The sequence below is a fragment of the Erythrolamprus reginae genome, chromosome 1 (assembly GCF_031021105.1).
Source record: "Erythrolamprus reginae isolate rEryReg1 chromosome 1, rEryReg1.hap1, whole genome shotgun sequence".
NCBI lineage: Eukaryota > Metazoa > Chordata > Lepidosauria > Squamata > Dipsadidae > Erythrolamprus > Erythrolamprus reginae.
The window spans coordinates 94,390,716-94,406,217 of NC_091950.1; the positions used below are offsets into that span (position 1 = coordinate 94,390,716).

General features: G+C 40.5%; 1 protein-coding gene across 3 annotated transcripts in view; it reads right to left on the minus strand.

The window, feature by feature from the left end:
- Nucleotides 1-15,502, minus strand: part of DDB2 (damage specific DNA binding protein 2) — a 49,304-nt gene that overhangs the window by 22,129 nt on the left and 11,673 nt on the right. For 2 of the 3 annotated variants that reach the window (XM_070759836.1, XM_070759821.1), the window contains exons 1-2: nucleotides 12,571-12,654; nucleotides 10,643-10,820 (exon numbers count right to left, since the gene is read on the minus strand). In XM_070759836.1, coding sequence (XP_070615937.1) covers nucleotides 10,643-10,811 — 169 coding nt within the window. In that variant the 5' untranslated portion in view covers nucleotides 10,812-10,820; nucleotides 12,571-12,654. Of the gene's footprint in view, nucleotides 1-10,642; nucleotides 10,821-12,570; nucleotides 12,655-15,502 lie in introns of those variants that run through there. The other variant, XM_070759828.1, reaches the window with a different exon arrangement.

Genomic DNA, 15,502 nt, shown 5'->3' on the forward strand with positions numbered 1-15,502 from the left:
TGGGCGGGCGAAGGGCGGGCGAGCGGCAGCGAGGAGTCTGCGTGGGCGGCGGGGAAACCCCAATCTTCGGCTCCTCACTGCTGCGGCAGAAGTAAAAACACCATCTGCGCATGCGCAGATGGTGTTTTTACTTCCGCAGCGCTACTTCGCGAAAAACCGATCATTGCGAGGGGTCCTGGAACGGAACCCTCGCAAGGATCGGGGGATCACTGTACACTTAATTACCTCGTAAAAACTTCAATTAAGAACTGAATATGAAAAAATACTGAATGATTCTAAAGCAGTGGTTCTCAACCTGGGAGTCAGGACCCCTTTGGGGGTCGAATGACCGTTTTGCGAGAGTCGCCTAAAACCACGGGAAAAGACAAATTTCCCATGGTGTTAGGAACTAAAGCTTCTATTCTGGCGCCCTGGAACATATTTTTACAATCCGACCAATCAGACATTTACAGTGGGGGTGTCCCTCTGACCTTCCTGCCAATCAGCTTAAAGCTCTGTTGGGAGAATTGGCACTAGACTTATGGTTGGGGGTCACCACAACATGTACTAAGGGGTCACGGCATTAGAAAGGTTGAGAACCACTATTCTAAAGCAAATGAGTATAATTTGAGTTTTTAAAAGGCAAAGAATTAAATTTAGGATTCTACAATATGGAAAATAACAAGATGGATTGGCTATATTAAACTTTTGTATTATACAAGTAGTCCTCAACTCACAACCATAATTGAGCCCAAAATTTCTATTCTAAGTAAGACTTAGATTAAGTTAGGTTTGCTCCAATTTACAACCTTTCTTGCCACAGTTGTTAAGTGAATCATTGCAATTACTGAATTAGTATCACCGTTGTTAGATGAAGCTGGCTTCCCCACTTTTTTCAGTGCCACTGTAACCTTGAACAGTCACAAATGAACTTTGAGGTCTTCCTCATGATCAAACTGTTAAATTTGATCACAGATAGAATACTGTTCTGGTTTCTGGTAGAAATTTAGCAATTACAAAGAACTCTTATTAAATGCATTATTTCATAAACAAAGAAACTCCATTTTATTCTCTCCCCTTTCGGATTCAAACACATTTCATACTGGCAGGTATCTTTTGGCCCGTTATCTTCCTTAATGGCATTTCTCACATTCCTTCTCCTTCTCCACTTAACAAGATTTATTTCCTAACAGCATGGTCTCTAAAACAGGAGAACTGACTGTTAATCAACACAGAATACTTTTGCTTACTTGGGAGCGGCACGGAAAACCTCCATATTTCTCTTCGGCAACGTTGAAAGTCCACCCTTCTTCCCCACTGACCCCCTGACATGCCACATATATCACTACAGTATTTAACCCATTCCTCCCCTTAATATCTTCTTCCAGACACCTGTTCTCTACGTTTTTGGGCCCTTCTGAATTTAGGGTTTACCCAGCGAGCGTCTGATTCCTCCTCGCTAGATCCTGAACTCATAGTCCCATCCTGTGGCTGGCCTCCCACCTGTTCTACTACCTGTAACCCCACCCCACCCCCACTAATTCATAAACACTATCTGTATCAGAGTCCTCAATTTCTTCATCATCCTCCAACTGATCAGGAGTATGTACAACAAATACCATGTGGTCTACCAGGTCTGCTACAGAAAGAAATGTCAATTACATAACAGGCCGTTAAAAATAGGGGGCAAATTTAAAAGAAAAATAGACCCTTATTACCTCTTGTCCCAATACCAAACTATTTATTTTCAGGAAGGCAAATATGCTAAATATTTTATCAGTAAATAAATAATTTATACGGAAAGCAAAATTTAACATTCATTAAAAATTCTTCAAGTTTTCCCACTATTCTGCCATATCTGAATTTTGGGTTTCTTTCAATCTACTGTTTTAAAACTGTAGATTCTGCCTGTCTGGCCACAAAATTAAGGATGGGTTGCTTTAGATTAGTTAGAAATCCTGCAGTCTGGTATGATTAAAAAACAGGTTTTGGCTTTTTGTATGAAATGCTTTCATATTTCTTCAGCCTGTTACTATATCCCCACATAGTCAAATTTTCCTGAGACTAAATATACCCATCTTCTTCAATCTCTCTTTATAGTAATTAAATTTCTAATCCATGAATCATCCTCAATGTACTTCTTTGAATGTGTTCCAATATCTTGGAATACTCCTTAAAGCTGGAGCCCAAAATGGAACCCACCACTTAAGATGGTGTGAGCAAAGCAGACTAATGTACAATTTTATTGCATTTATATTTTTCTCAGCCATAGCCTATTGAGAGCTTACATTCAATTGCAACCTATTTTTTAAAAAAATTCCCAGTAGTTTTACCAAGCTGGATATTTTCCTAATCTATGAGAATTTGGATGTTTGCTTCATAAACGAAGGACTTTTCTTTTGTTTCTGTTAAGAATCATTTTACTTTCAGCCAATTTCTTTAACATATCGGCATAATTTAGAATTTTATTTCCCTCTTATGAGGTACAAATTATTCTAATTTTCAATAATCTACACATCTGAGTAGCATTTATTCCAGTTCTTTCTAATTAATAAAATATTGAAAAGTAGAAGATCCAGCACAAATCTTTGTGGGATTCCTCTCAATATCTTCATCCAATTTGACCAGCTTTGTCTAGTAGGAGTTTCAAGCCAGGATCCCCATAAATATTAAAAAGAAAACAAGAAAACAAACAAAAAACACTATCTGTTTGTGAAGGTGAACTGAAAATTTTTTTAGTCACTTATTCAATTATGACACATTCACTAAGGGCAAGTATATATCCTAATTGTGTGAAATACCAACTGCAATCACTTGTAACTTGGAGCAGAACTGCCATCAGTTTACACTAGGAGAGTTTATTCTGGAAGACTCTTCAGATAAAGGCAAATGTGAGCACAGCCAAGCTGCTGTGCAAAATTAAACAACGCCTGACAAACATAAAGAAAAAAATGATATACATTGAGAAATCCAAAAACATCAAAAAGGATATCATACCATTGCACTTTCAATTCCTTCTGGAACAGAATATTCCAGTTGGTTCTATAGCTTACATAAAATGCACGGAGTTTCTAGCAGGGTGATTTCAACAAACAAATCTGCTGACACTTCATGAAAAAGCCTAAGAGACTGTTGCCTAGAGAGAATTGTGCTGAGCAATTCAGCTGTAGAGGTTTGACTTTAGTTTGTTTTGTTTTTCATAGTTAGCTCCACTTTTTACATGTAACCCCTAGATACTTTTATCTATCTATCTATCTATCTTTCTTTCTTTCTTTCAAATTTATATCGTCACCCACTTGCAAAAAAGTGACTCTGGGCAATGTACAATAAAACTATTAAAATAATAAAACATTTAAAAAATTATGCAGAAAAAAATAAAAATCACAATTGAAGGTTAAGAGAAGGCAGTAGCTGTCAACAACAATGGAGTCCCCTCAATACCTTGCCCATCCCCTAGAGGTTTTGAGGGACTTCTGGAAGATCAACAGAGATGGATCCAGCCTCTTTGGGGGAGGGGGGAAGGAGGATGTTCCATAGGGCTGGCACCATGGCAGAAAAGGGTCCAACTAAATGTAGCTGCCTAGCAGACGGGATTCTAGAAGTTCTTTTGCCAGATCTGATAGGATGAGCAGATATAATCAGGGAGAAGCAGTCACTCAAATAACCCAGACTCATGCCATGAAGGACTTCAAAAGGTCAAAGCAGCACTTTGAATTGGACCCAGAAGCAAACTGGCAAAGAATGCAGCTCATGGACTAGAAGTGTAACACTTGCCATGTCTTCAACCTTGGCAACTTTAAGACTTTGGATTTCTATTCCCATCCTGGGAATTCTGGGAGTTGAAGTCCACAAGTCTTGAAGTTGCCAAGGTTGGAGACTCCTGTTCTAGAGGTATACAAAACAGCCCATAGCACTGCATTTTGCACCGGCTGAAGTTTCTGAATACTCTTCAAGGGAAGCCCTCTATGCAGCATATTACAGTAGTCCCACTGAGAGGTGACTAGGTTATGAATGACCATAAGCAGAGCCTTCCAATCTGGAAATGCGTCCGATCGACACTCATCCCCTAACCCCCAACATTTTACCCTTAGACTATCCACAGTTGACCTCTCCAGATTCCTAAGGGGTCAGTAAGGGGCGTGCATAAGTGCACCAGTGTGCCTTCCGTCCCCTGTCCTATCGTCTCTCCTATAATTCTCTGTGTCTCTGTTTCCTATTCCTATATCTTTTCTTCTACTCTATCATTTTACTACGAGCACATTATGTAACCTTCATTATGCTTTGGACTAACTAACTACATACATACATACATAAACATACATACATACCCTGTTTCCCCGAAAATAAGACGTACCCCGAAAGTAAGGCATGTCAGAGGTTTTGCAGAATTTGCTAATATAAGGCACCCCCCAAAAATAAGGCATAGTCAAGTTTATATACGGTACGGTGGAAAAACATACAGTACCATTCAAAGCTGTTCATAGCGGTACCGTAATAATGTGGCGTCCCCTGCTGGCCCCATCCATCGCTTTGTACCATCCAGTACAGCAGACACGGTCTGCTGATGTCTCACCGCCATTACAGTCTCCACTACAGTGCGTAGACTGTAGTTCCTCTGGTGGCCGGAAGCTGCAATAGCAGCAGTATACTGCTGTACCATATAAGTGCCTTCGTTTGTGTGTGTGGGTGCCATACTGACAGGTACCGTACCGTAATCAATGTACCGTACGGTACACTTTCTTTGGGGGTGTCAGCTTTTCTGCCTGTGAATGTGTCTTATCTGAGAAATATAAGGCACCCCCCGAAAATAAGACGTAGTACAACTTTTGGAGCAAAAATTAATATAAGACAGTGTCTTATTTTTGGGGAAACACGGTACATACATACATATATACATACATACATACATACAATGCAATACAGGCTGTGCAAAGGCTCACCCATGAGTGACTGTCATCTGCTCTTTGAGCAGGAGTGTGAGTCTAGAAAGATTCCCAGGTCCGCTGGGAAGTTCAATCCCATCCTTCACCAAAAAAAGGCATAGTCCTAAAAGTAGTATGTCCCACAACAAACCCACTCAGTATTGCCAGGGTTCAATTGAAACCTGTTGTTTTTTATCCATACCCTCACAAACTCCAGGCACTGAGATAAGATGCCTTAGCTGATGATAAGATGTCCTCAACCTATGCCATGAGCTGCTGATACAGTCCTACAGATGAATTATTGATGTGCACCTCTATAACTGTCTGGTTTGGTTCTGCAACCCAACAAGACAGACACAGACTTCAGAGGATAATCAGAACTGCAGAAAAAAACAGTTACTGACAACCTGCCTTCCATTGAGGACCTGTATAATGCACAAGTCCAAAAGAGGGCTGTGAAAATATTTACAGACCCCTCACATCCTGAGCACAAACTGTTTCAACTCCTACCCTCAAAAAGACACACCAGAACAGCTATCATTGCACAGTAGACACAAGAACAGTTTTTCCCGACGGCCATCACTCTGCTAAACGAATACAGTGGAACCCCGACATAAGAGCTGCTCTACTTAAGAGCAACTCGAGATAAGAGCTGGGAGGGGAGAGATATTTTGGTTCTACTTACAAGCCCAAATTCGAGATACAAGCGCCAAGGAGCTGTCTCCTGAAGCCAAATGCTAACTTCCGCGTTCGGCTTCAGGAGACAGCTGCGAAGCGGCGTGCGTGTTTTAAAAGGTTGCAGCCGGCCTGGGGGGCTCAGGGGGGGTGCTTGCAGCTTTCTTTCTTGCTCTTTTTCTTTCTCTCTTTTACCTTCCCTTCCTCTATTTCTTCTTTTCTTTCTCCTTCCCACCTTCTTCCCTCCCTCCCTCCCTCCCTCCCTTCACTCATTCCTCTCTTACTCTCCCCTTTCATAAGTTTCCTTGCTTCCTTCCTCTGTTCCTGTCCCTTCCCCCTTTCTTTCTTTCTTTCTTTCTTTCTTTCTTTCTTTCTTGCTCTTTTTCTTTCTCTCTTTTACCTTCCCTTCCTCTATTTCTTCTTTTCTTTCTCCTTCCCACCTTCTTCCCTCCCTCCCTCCCTTCACTCATTCCTCTCTTACTCTCCCCTTTCATAAGTTTCCTTGCTTCCTTCCTCTGTTTCTGTCCCTTCCCTCTTTCCTTCCTTCCCACCCTCCGTCCATTCATTCACCCATTCCTCTCTTGATCGCTTAAAGCCGGTCCCTGGTGCAAAAAGGGTTGGGGACCTCTGTCCTACAGGATTGGGTGGCAGAGAAGTTGAACATATGTAAATTTAAAAGTTTAAGAAAGTTTACAAGTTAAGTGAAAGAAACTTCATTATTCATTTATATGTACATGTACATTTCTTCATTAAAAACATGTCTTTCTGCATAATTTAGACTAACTTTGTGAGTTTTTTGAGGGCTGGAACCAATTAAAATTATTTACATTAATTCCTATGGGGAAAAGTCGTTCGAGATAAGAGCTGCTCGACTTAAGAGCCCAGGTCCGGAACGAATTAAACTCGTATCTCGAGGTACCACTGTAATTCCCTCAACACTGTCAAACTATTTTGTAAGTCTGCACTGCTATTAATATTTTCATTGTTCTCATCACTCATCTCCTCCCACTAATAACTGTATGATTGTTGCTTGTAGCCTTACAATTTATATATGATTTGATTGCTTAATTGAACATGGACTGTCATTTAGTGTTGTACCTTATGATTCTTGATGAATGTATCTTTTCTTTTATGTACACTGAGAGCATATACACCAACAAGATGAATTCCTCGTGTGTCCAATCACACTTGGCTAACAAAAAAAAATCCATTCTATTCTATTCCATGGTAATTGATGAAGTCACTTCAGTAAATACTGAATAGGTAGAAATTGAATAGGAGTGGACAGAGCACCAAATTCTGAGAGCATCCCCAAATAGTACAGGTGTGTGTGTGTGGAAAATCTCAACCACCACCACCCATCACCACTGGAACTGATTCCAAAGAAAGGAAGCGAACCAGCATTTCAGAGTACATCCACCCGCAATCCTCCAAGCCAATCCAAAACTATATCAAAATGAAAAAGCTACTGAGACCTAAGATAGTAGAAGAATGGATGCATAGATTTGCATTTAAAGAACAAGGACTTGATATTATTTACATCAGAAAAGTGCAATATAATATTGTCCATGACAATATTAATAATCTTCCATATAATAGGATATGAAACATCTGACAATTAATTAAATTAAATAACAAAAAGCAAATCAAATGAAACAATTAAAATACATTTATGTGGCACAGTACTTGTAAAAGCAAAGGGCAGTGAGAAAAATCACCTACTAAAGGAGTTTATATGATACAAACAGGGCTTAGCATCACTCTTTACTTTCACTCATTCAATAACACTTTTCATTATTCATTTTTCACGTTAATAAGTATGGTCATATTTCTAAAGATCTACCCGCAGTCAGAAAAGGTTTGGGTCTTAAACAGGAGCACATTGTCATTATTCACATATTATTCTAAATAACAGCATCTAGAGCAGGGGTCCCCAAACGTTTTACACAGGGGGCCAGTTCACTGTCCCTCGGACTGTTGGAGGGCCAGACTATAAAAAAAAATTATGAACAAATCCCTATGCGCACTGCACGTACCTTATTTTAAAGTAAAAAACAAAATGGGAACGTACTATTTAGAGGGGAAGAAGTCTGAAATTCATATATGTTTATGTTTTGTTTTTAATTTTCTTTTGTTAACATATGATTGGCTATACAAGGTTTTCTTGGCTTATAGAAAAATGTATAAAGAAAGAAGGAAGCACGTTGGCATAATGGTTAATAAGTTAGAAATATAATTGGTGTTGTACTTTTTGAAGGAACATTAAGGAGGCAATTTAATTAAAAGAAAATGAATGTAACAGGATAACAAAATTAAAAAAAAAACCTTTTGCAACAAAGTACCGCATTTTATTCATGGAAAATTAGATGGTACACTATGTTGTTTGAATGTATATTAAGAGAAAAATAAAAATAAAATTACCCCCCACCCCAAAACAGTCCTTCCTTCCTCTGTCCCTCCATTCATTTCATTCTTCCTTCCTTCTTTCCTTTCTTCCTTGTTCCCTCCATTTTTCCTTCCTTCCTTCCTTCTTTCCTCCCTCCCTTCCCTCCCCCACTCCCTCCCTCCTTCATTCCTCTCCACTTCTTTTCCCTCCCTCTCTTTCCCTTTTCTTTCTTTCTCTCTCTCTTTTCCCTCTCTCTCACAAAAACTTCACTCACCTGCGGGCCGGATAAATGGCCTCAGCAGGCCGCATGCGGCTTGCGGGCCGTAGTTCGGGGGACTGCTGATCTATTTCATCCACAGGGTTTCCTGAGGTATGACTTATCAAGATAATGCTCACTTTTCTGGGCGTACATAAGTGCACTGGTGTGCCTTTCGTCCCCTGTCCAATTGTCTTTCCTCTCTGTCACCTATCATATATATTCTCTTCCTTTCATATATCCGCTCCTCTAAGTTCACTTTTACCCTTATATATATTACCACATGTCTATTTTCTTCCTATGTATTTGTGTATTGGACAAATGAATAAATAAATAAATAAATAAATAAATAAATAAACAAACTTTGAATGTGATTTAAAATGCACAGCAGGAGAGCAGGAAATAAATTATCTCTAATCAACTGAGACTCTGTGAGTTCATATACATGTGAACCTAATTTTGGAGTGGCACAAATAACTTATCCCACTCACCTTTGCAAGGACAACCTAGCTAATTTTTAAGACATTTTAAAATGTTTTAGCAATAAAAAAATGCTTCATTTTTGTTAAAGCCACCACACCTGAGATAAAGGATACCAGAGGTCATTTATTCCTGCTCTCTTTATTTCACTCCCTTCTTTGTTGTGGGAGGCAACAACAACTTGATAGGACACAATCGTGATGATGAAAATCTGTTGGGACCAGCACAGATGCTAAGCTGAAATATTCCCCATCCTCACCCAACACTCATTTTTGTACCTTGTCAGGTAGTCATAAGGATGCTAACAGTTCTGTTAGATTTAGATGATAGATGATGCCAAAGTTAAGCTAAGCAAAGCATTGAAAGAGAAGTACATAAGGGATTTGTCTACATTTCATTTATTCAGCCGGCAGAGAGAGAGAGAGAGAGAGAGAGAGAGAAGAAACCAAGAGCGAGAGAGAAAGCGAGAGAGAAAGAGAAAGAGAGAGAGAGAAAGAAACCAAGAGTGAGAGAGAAAGAAACCAAGAGAGAGAGGGAGAAAGAAAGAGAGAGAGAGAGAGAGAAAAGGAGATGGAGAGGAAAAAAATGAGCAAAAAGGGGAGGAAAAAAGAGAAATGAGAAAATGATTGAGGCAGAGAATGACAAGAAAGAAAGAGAAACAAAAGAGAGAGATAAGTGACTCTTGATTTAAAGCATATGATAAAAAGCACCCAAAGAATAAGAGAGAAACCCCCCCCCAGCCCTCACCAGTTTTTGGAAATGGTTCAAGACTGTGTACACACACACACACACACACAAGGGTGGGAGGAGACAGGGATGGAATAAGAGAGGAGAGTGTTTTAGAGTGTCATTTTGGTTGGTGGTCTGCCCCAGGATTTTGTAAATGTAAAAAATGTGCCGCGGCTCAAAAAAGGTTGAAAATCACTGGTGTAGATCTATCTTTCATAATCTAGACTCCTTCTTGGGCTCCTCCTCCTCCCAACAAGGGAGATAGACTATTAGAACATTTTTATTTAATATTCTTTTCCCTTCCTTTCTCTTTTTTAGATAGGCAACATTCTCCTCTATCTTTCCTGTTCTGGGGACTATTTGGGAAGAGGTGTTCTCAAGGTATTATCTCAACTTTGTGCTACAATTATAGCTCACTCTAATGCACCTGCATAACAGTCTTCTGTTATGAAATCCTGAGAAAAATAAATCACAATGCTGCTCCATTTTTCAGGGAGACAACAGCAGAATGTCAGCAGAAGCCTGATCAGAGGACTGAAAAAGGGAATGCCCAGCAACTACTGGTCACTGCTTTTAATTTGACAGTGCTTGAAATAATTTACATATCTTGAGTCTGTCTCTGAATCCTGTAAGCTTAAGAAAACAATATTTTTATGGTGGTAGAACTAAGGAATTAATAGATGAAAGCGTAGGTGCAGTATGAAGAAATGTTACTAAATCATGTTTCTACAGCCTTAAGGGCAGGAAAACAGAATTATACCATCTTCTCTGAAAAATCAGTGCCTCTAGATCAGTGTTTCCCAACCTTGGCAACTTGAAGATATTTGGACTTCAACTCCCAGAATTCCCCAGCCAGCAAATGCTGGCTGGGGAATTCTGGGAGTTGAAGTCCAGATATCTTCAAGTTGCCAAGGTTGGGAAACACTGCTCTAGATCTCCCAAAAGTCACCATTCTGTCAGCTACTTTGTTTTCATTCACACTAGAAATGCTTTTTGAAGAACTAGATCAAATTTGTAGAATAAAAAATAACGATAAAATAAAACCTCTCCAGCAAATTAGAAGCAGTAAATCTTTCTGTACAGGGCAGCACCTCAATAATCAACATGTTTACCTCGATGTGATGGATTTCAGTTTGCTGAATAATTATTAAATCATTTACATGACTATTTTTACGGTCCACTGGTATTTAAAAAAAAGGCTGTGGCACTGGTTACCTGGTTTTTGCAGTTGTTTGGTTTTCCTCACAAATAGTCTTTTTGCTTGTAATTCATTATCTAGTTCACCATATTCTCGCTTCCTTTTTCCAGATGTTTTTGACACTTTTTCTGATTGATGCTGGCGTGTATTCAAACGCTCATCCTTTGACTGCTTCCTAGAACTCATTTTGTTCAACTAAAAAAGCAATATAATAGGAGTCAGAAAACTAAGCATTTGAACTTTTTGAAGTCAAATTTCTCTGATACTACAAATTATTATTGAAACATTTTTAAAATTTCATTTATATTCAGTATTTCATGTTGGTACTCAAGGTTGCTTACGTGGCCTTCCAATATATATCATATTCAGACCCTAACCAACCCATGCCAATTTACTTTCAGCTTGTGGCAGTCTCTAAAAGCATTCCACAGAAAGCCCCTTATTTGCTACTTATTTCCAAATTGTTCTTGTTCTATACTAGAGGAAAAACTAGATAATTTTTCATTTGGTCCCCCATCTAATTAAGCAGAGAAAATTTAAGACATTTGCTTCAGTCTTATTGCTCTGATGATTTACAAATGCAATTTTACTTAAAAGTAAACCCCACTATCTTTAATGGCCCTAATTTCTATCTAATCTCCAGGTATACTAGCTTAGCCAGATTAGAAAAAAGCTATAACAATGCATTCAAAACAGGAGCATACTGCATAGGTTTGTTGTCGCAGAAACGTTTCTAGCCACATACTATGGTTTGTCAGTAATCACCAGCTCAGTGGTTTTTGTATTTCCTTTCCATATGTCAGATTCATCAACGTAACCAAGTTCAGCCCAAATTTTTTAAAAGTTCAGAAAGCAACCCCAGGCCGCACTGATAAATCACATTACCTCAGCTCTACACCCCGTAGCATTTTCTCAAGAGAAAAAGACTTTCTCAAGACTTTTTTCTCAAGAGAAAAAGATGAGAACATAGTTTGTTCTTAGCACAGAATATTTTACACATTTATTTATGCTACTATCCCTCGTCATACAGGCGAGAACCTATATGAAGGCTCCTAGGCAGCTAAAGAATTTAAGAGTTTGAATTGTGGAATACCTAGACTGCCTTCCTGCCTGGGTTTAGGACAAGTTCGCTACATCTTAACCTGCCTCAGTTTTTGTGGAATCTAAAACGCAGGTTTGGGATCCTTGTGCAGAGAAGGGTTTCGGTCTCTGGGTCTTGGTCTCTCTCTCTCTCTCTCTCTCTCCACACACACACAACCCCCCCCCCCCCCACACACACACACATTTTATACAGCCAAATGAAGGCTTGTTTTGCCATCAGCATCCAGCAAGGAGCTGAATCTATTTGGAACACTTTTTAAAATATTTTTTTTCTCCGCCATGCATCAAATAATTATATCCACATAAACATAATAGTAAACAAAGTATCTTGCTTTGACTTCACTCCCAGTCTTTGCTACCAATATCTGCCACTCTAAACCTCCCTTTTTTAATTCACTCAACCTTCCTGTCCTTTATAACAACAACAACAGAGTTGGAAGGGGACTTGGAGGTCTTCTAGTCCAACCCCCTTGCTCATCCTTCTATTTCCTTTAACTTTCTCTCCCCCTTCCTTTTGGAACACTTTTTCTTTCTCCTACTCAAGACTTTTATTTACAAGCACCCGAAACTTCCCCGTTCTGATAATACTTCCAGGGCTGACTACTACTCGGAAACGCAAAGCCCACTCAGGCATGGAAAGCGGACCGGGAAGCCGGCCGTCAGCATTAAGCAGGGACGCCCAGCTTGCAAGGCAAAAGGCCCGCACGTGCCCGAAGCGAAGAAAACCCTCCCTCCAAGCAAGGCACGAGACTCTGGGACAGGGGCGGGAGTTAGAAAGAAAACAGCAGCTGCGTGGTCGAAAGTATTGCGGGGGGGGGGGCAGAGAGAGAGACCCCCTCCTCACCTGGAGTCTCGCGACCTAGCTCGCACGTTCCGCTCGTAGCGATGCGGAGGCTCGCCGGGATAAGCAACCCCCCCCTCCCCCCTCTCAGGCACGTGCCTCTCTCCTCGATAGTTTCATAATCTGGCCAGGAGGTAGGCGGGGCGACCGAGGGAGAACGAAAACAGTGAAGCAGGGTTTACGCGGGAAACCGGTTTGGGTTCCGGCCAGGCCTAAAGAAATGGAGGGACAGGCCTCGTTCAGCGAGATTTCCTCACACGCTGATAGGGGGCGCCGCCAGGAACGCCGCCGCGGTTTCAAGGAAGGCGAAAGGGGGGAAAGTTTATGGAGATTTGTGAAGAAAAACTTATGGAGCTCCAAACTGGTCTGCAGAAAATACGACTCCAGCAATAGAGTGGTCAATGCCTGGAAATGCACTACATGACTCTGTGATTTCTTCCCCAAACCCCAAAAACTTTAAACCTTTGATGGTCTAGTCCAGTGTTTCCCAACCTTGGCAACTTGAAGATATTTGGACTTCAACTCCCAGAATTCCCCAGCATGCTGGCTGGGGAATTCTGGGAGTTGAAGTCCAAATATCTTCAAGTTGCTAAGGTTGGGAAACACTGGTCTAGTCGACTTCTCCCCGTTTCTAACAGGGCGTGCATAAGCCCACTACTGTGCCTGCCGTTCCCTCTCCTACTGTCCTCTATCTTTACTTTTATACAAACTACTACTATCCTATTTGACCAATAAAATAAAGAAAAAATAAAATAAAATTCTCAGTTATCCTGCTCATGGGTGTCTCGAAGCTGCTTTTTCAAGAGGCAATTGCACTTTCCTTGGGATTTTTTTCCCCTGGAAGAAGCTTCTTGTATGAGAGAAACGTCTTCCAGGAAAAAAAAACGTTTAAATCCAGTTGCCTCTTGAAAAAGCAGCTTTGGAGCAAGGGGAAATGCCAGGAGACATGGCTTGAACTCTCCACAGAGAGTGGGTACAGAGAGTACCTTGAACTATAACCAAACAATTGAAAGAGAAGAAAAAAAGAGGTCCTTTTAATCTTTTCTCCTAGAAAGAAAATAATAATAATTAGCCCATTCCCTTAAGCCAGTTAGGGATATTTATGTATAGCAATTCTCTCACTCTTTGGTGGAGGGGACGCCTGATGATGCACTTAACCACAGGTGGTTAATTATCTGTGATTTAAATGACACCCTAAGGCTGGGGTAGGCAAAGTTGGCTCTTCTATAACATGTGGACTTCAACTCCCAGAATTCCTGACTTAACATAATTGGCTCAGGAATTCTGGGAGTTGAAGTCCACCAGTCATAGAAGAGCCAACTTTGCCTACCCCTGCCTAAGGGAACTACCCACACAAACTTATTTTGCACAGGTTGCTAGGTTAAAAAATGTGGTTGACTAGTCTGTCTGTGGAAGTTTAGAAGCCTTAAGAGAAAGGCGTGGTAGAAAATGCAAGAATGGGAAGGAAAAGAGATGATTTTCCTAAGGAGAAAACCATGCCTCAAGGAGGAGTTTGTTTATATTCTGTAGTTCTGACACAGTTGTGGATTTATCTTAGAACATGCAGTAGTAGTAAATAAAATGAAAATCCAGCAGTTAGGTGACAGTTGAGGCAAATGTGAATTTTTAGGAGTTTTCTCCAGTAAAAAGATCTACATACAGTGGTACCTCGAGATACGAGTTTAATTCGTTCCGGACCTGGGCTCTTAAGTCGAGCAGCTCTTATCTCGAACGACTTTTCCCCATAGGAATTAATGTAAATAATTTTAATTGGTTCCAGCCCTCAAAAAACTCACAAAGTTAGTCTAAATTATGCAGAAAGACATGTTTTTAATGAAGAAATGTACATGTACATATAAATGAATAATGAAGTTTCTTTCACTTAACTTGTAAACTTTCTTAAACTTTTAAATTTACATATGTTCAACTTCTCTGCCACCCAATCCTGTGGGACAGAGGTCCCCAACCCTTTTTGCACCAGGGACCGGCTTTAAGCGATCAAGAGAGGAATGGGTGAATGAATGGACGGAGGGTGGGAAGGAAGGAAGGAAAGAGGGAAGGGACAGGAACAGAGGAAGGAAGCAAGGAAACTTATGAAAGGGGAGAGTAAGAGAGGAATGAGTGAAGGGAGGGAGGGAGGGAAGAAGGTGGGAAGGAGAAAGAAAAGAAGAAATAGAGGAAGGGAAGGTAAAAGAGAGAAAGAAAAAGAGCAAGAAAGAAAGAAAGAAAGGGGGAAGGGACAGGAACAGAGGAAGGAAGCAAGGAAACTTATGAAAGGGGAGAGTAAGAGAGGAATGAGTGAAGGGAGGGAGGGAGGGAAGAAGGTGGGAAGGAGAAAGAAAAGAAGAAATAGAGGAAGGGAAGGTAAAAGAGAGAAAGAAAAAGAGCAAGAAAGAAAGCTGCAAGCACCCCCCCGAGCCCCCCAGGCCGGCTGCAACCTTTTAAAACACGCGCACCGCTTCGCAGCTGTCTCCTGAAGCCGAACGCGGAAGTTAGCGTTTGGCTTCAGGAGACAGCTCCTTGGCGCTTGTATCTCGAATTTGGGCTTGTAAGTAGAACAAAAATATCTCTCCCCTCCCAGCTCTTATCTCGAGTTGCTCTTAAGTAGAGCAGCTCTTATGTCGGGGTTCCACTGTACAGCAGAAAACAAAAGAAGGAAGAAAAACCAATGTTAGCAAGAAGGTGAGAAAACCTTTGCATTGCAATCTACTTTAGTATTACGGAAGGTGTCATATATCGTAAAAAATATCAAAACATAATTTTTGGTATAGTCCAGTAAGAACTACACAATCGTTTTCTTGACTGCAAAGATACATTTTCCCATTTACCACACAAATGGAGTTTTTATAACCTCCTCCCACATCAGAGCTGTGCCATGAGAATCGTCATTTCTGACCAATTTCTTTTAGAAAATAAAAAAACCTCTTACCTAAAA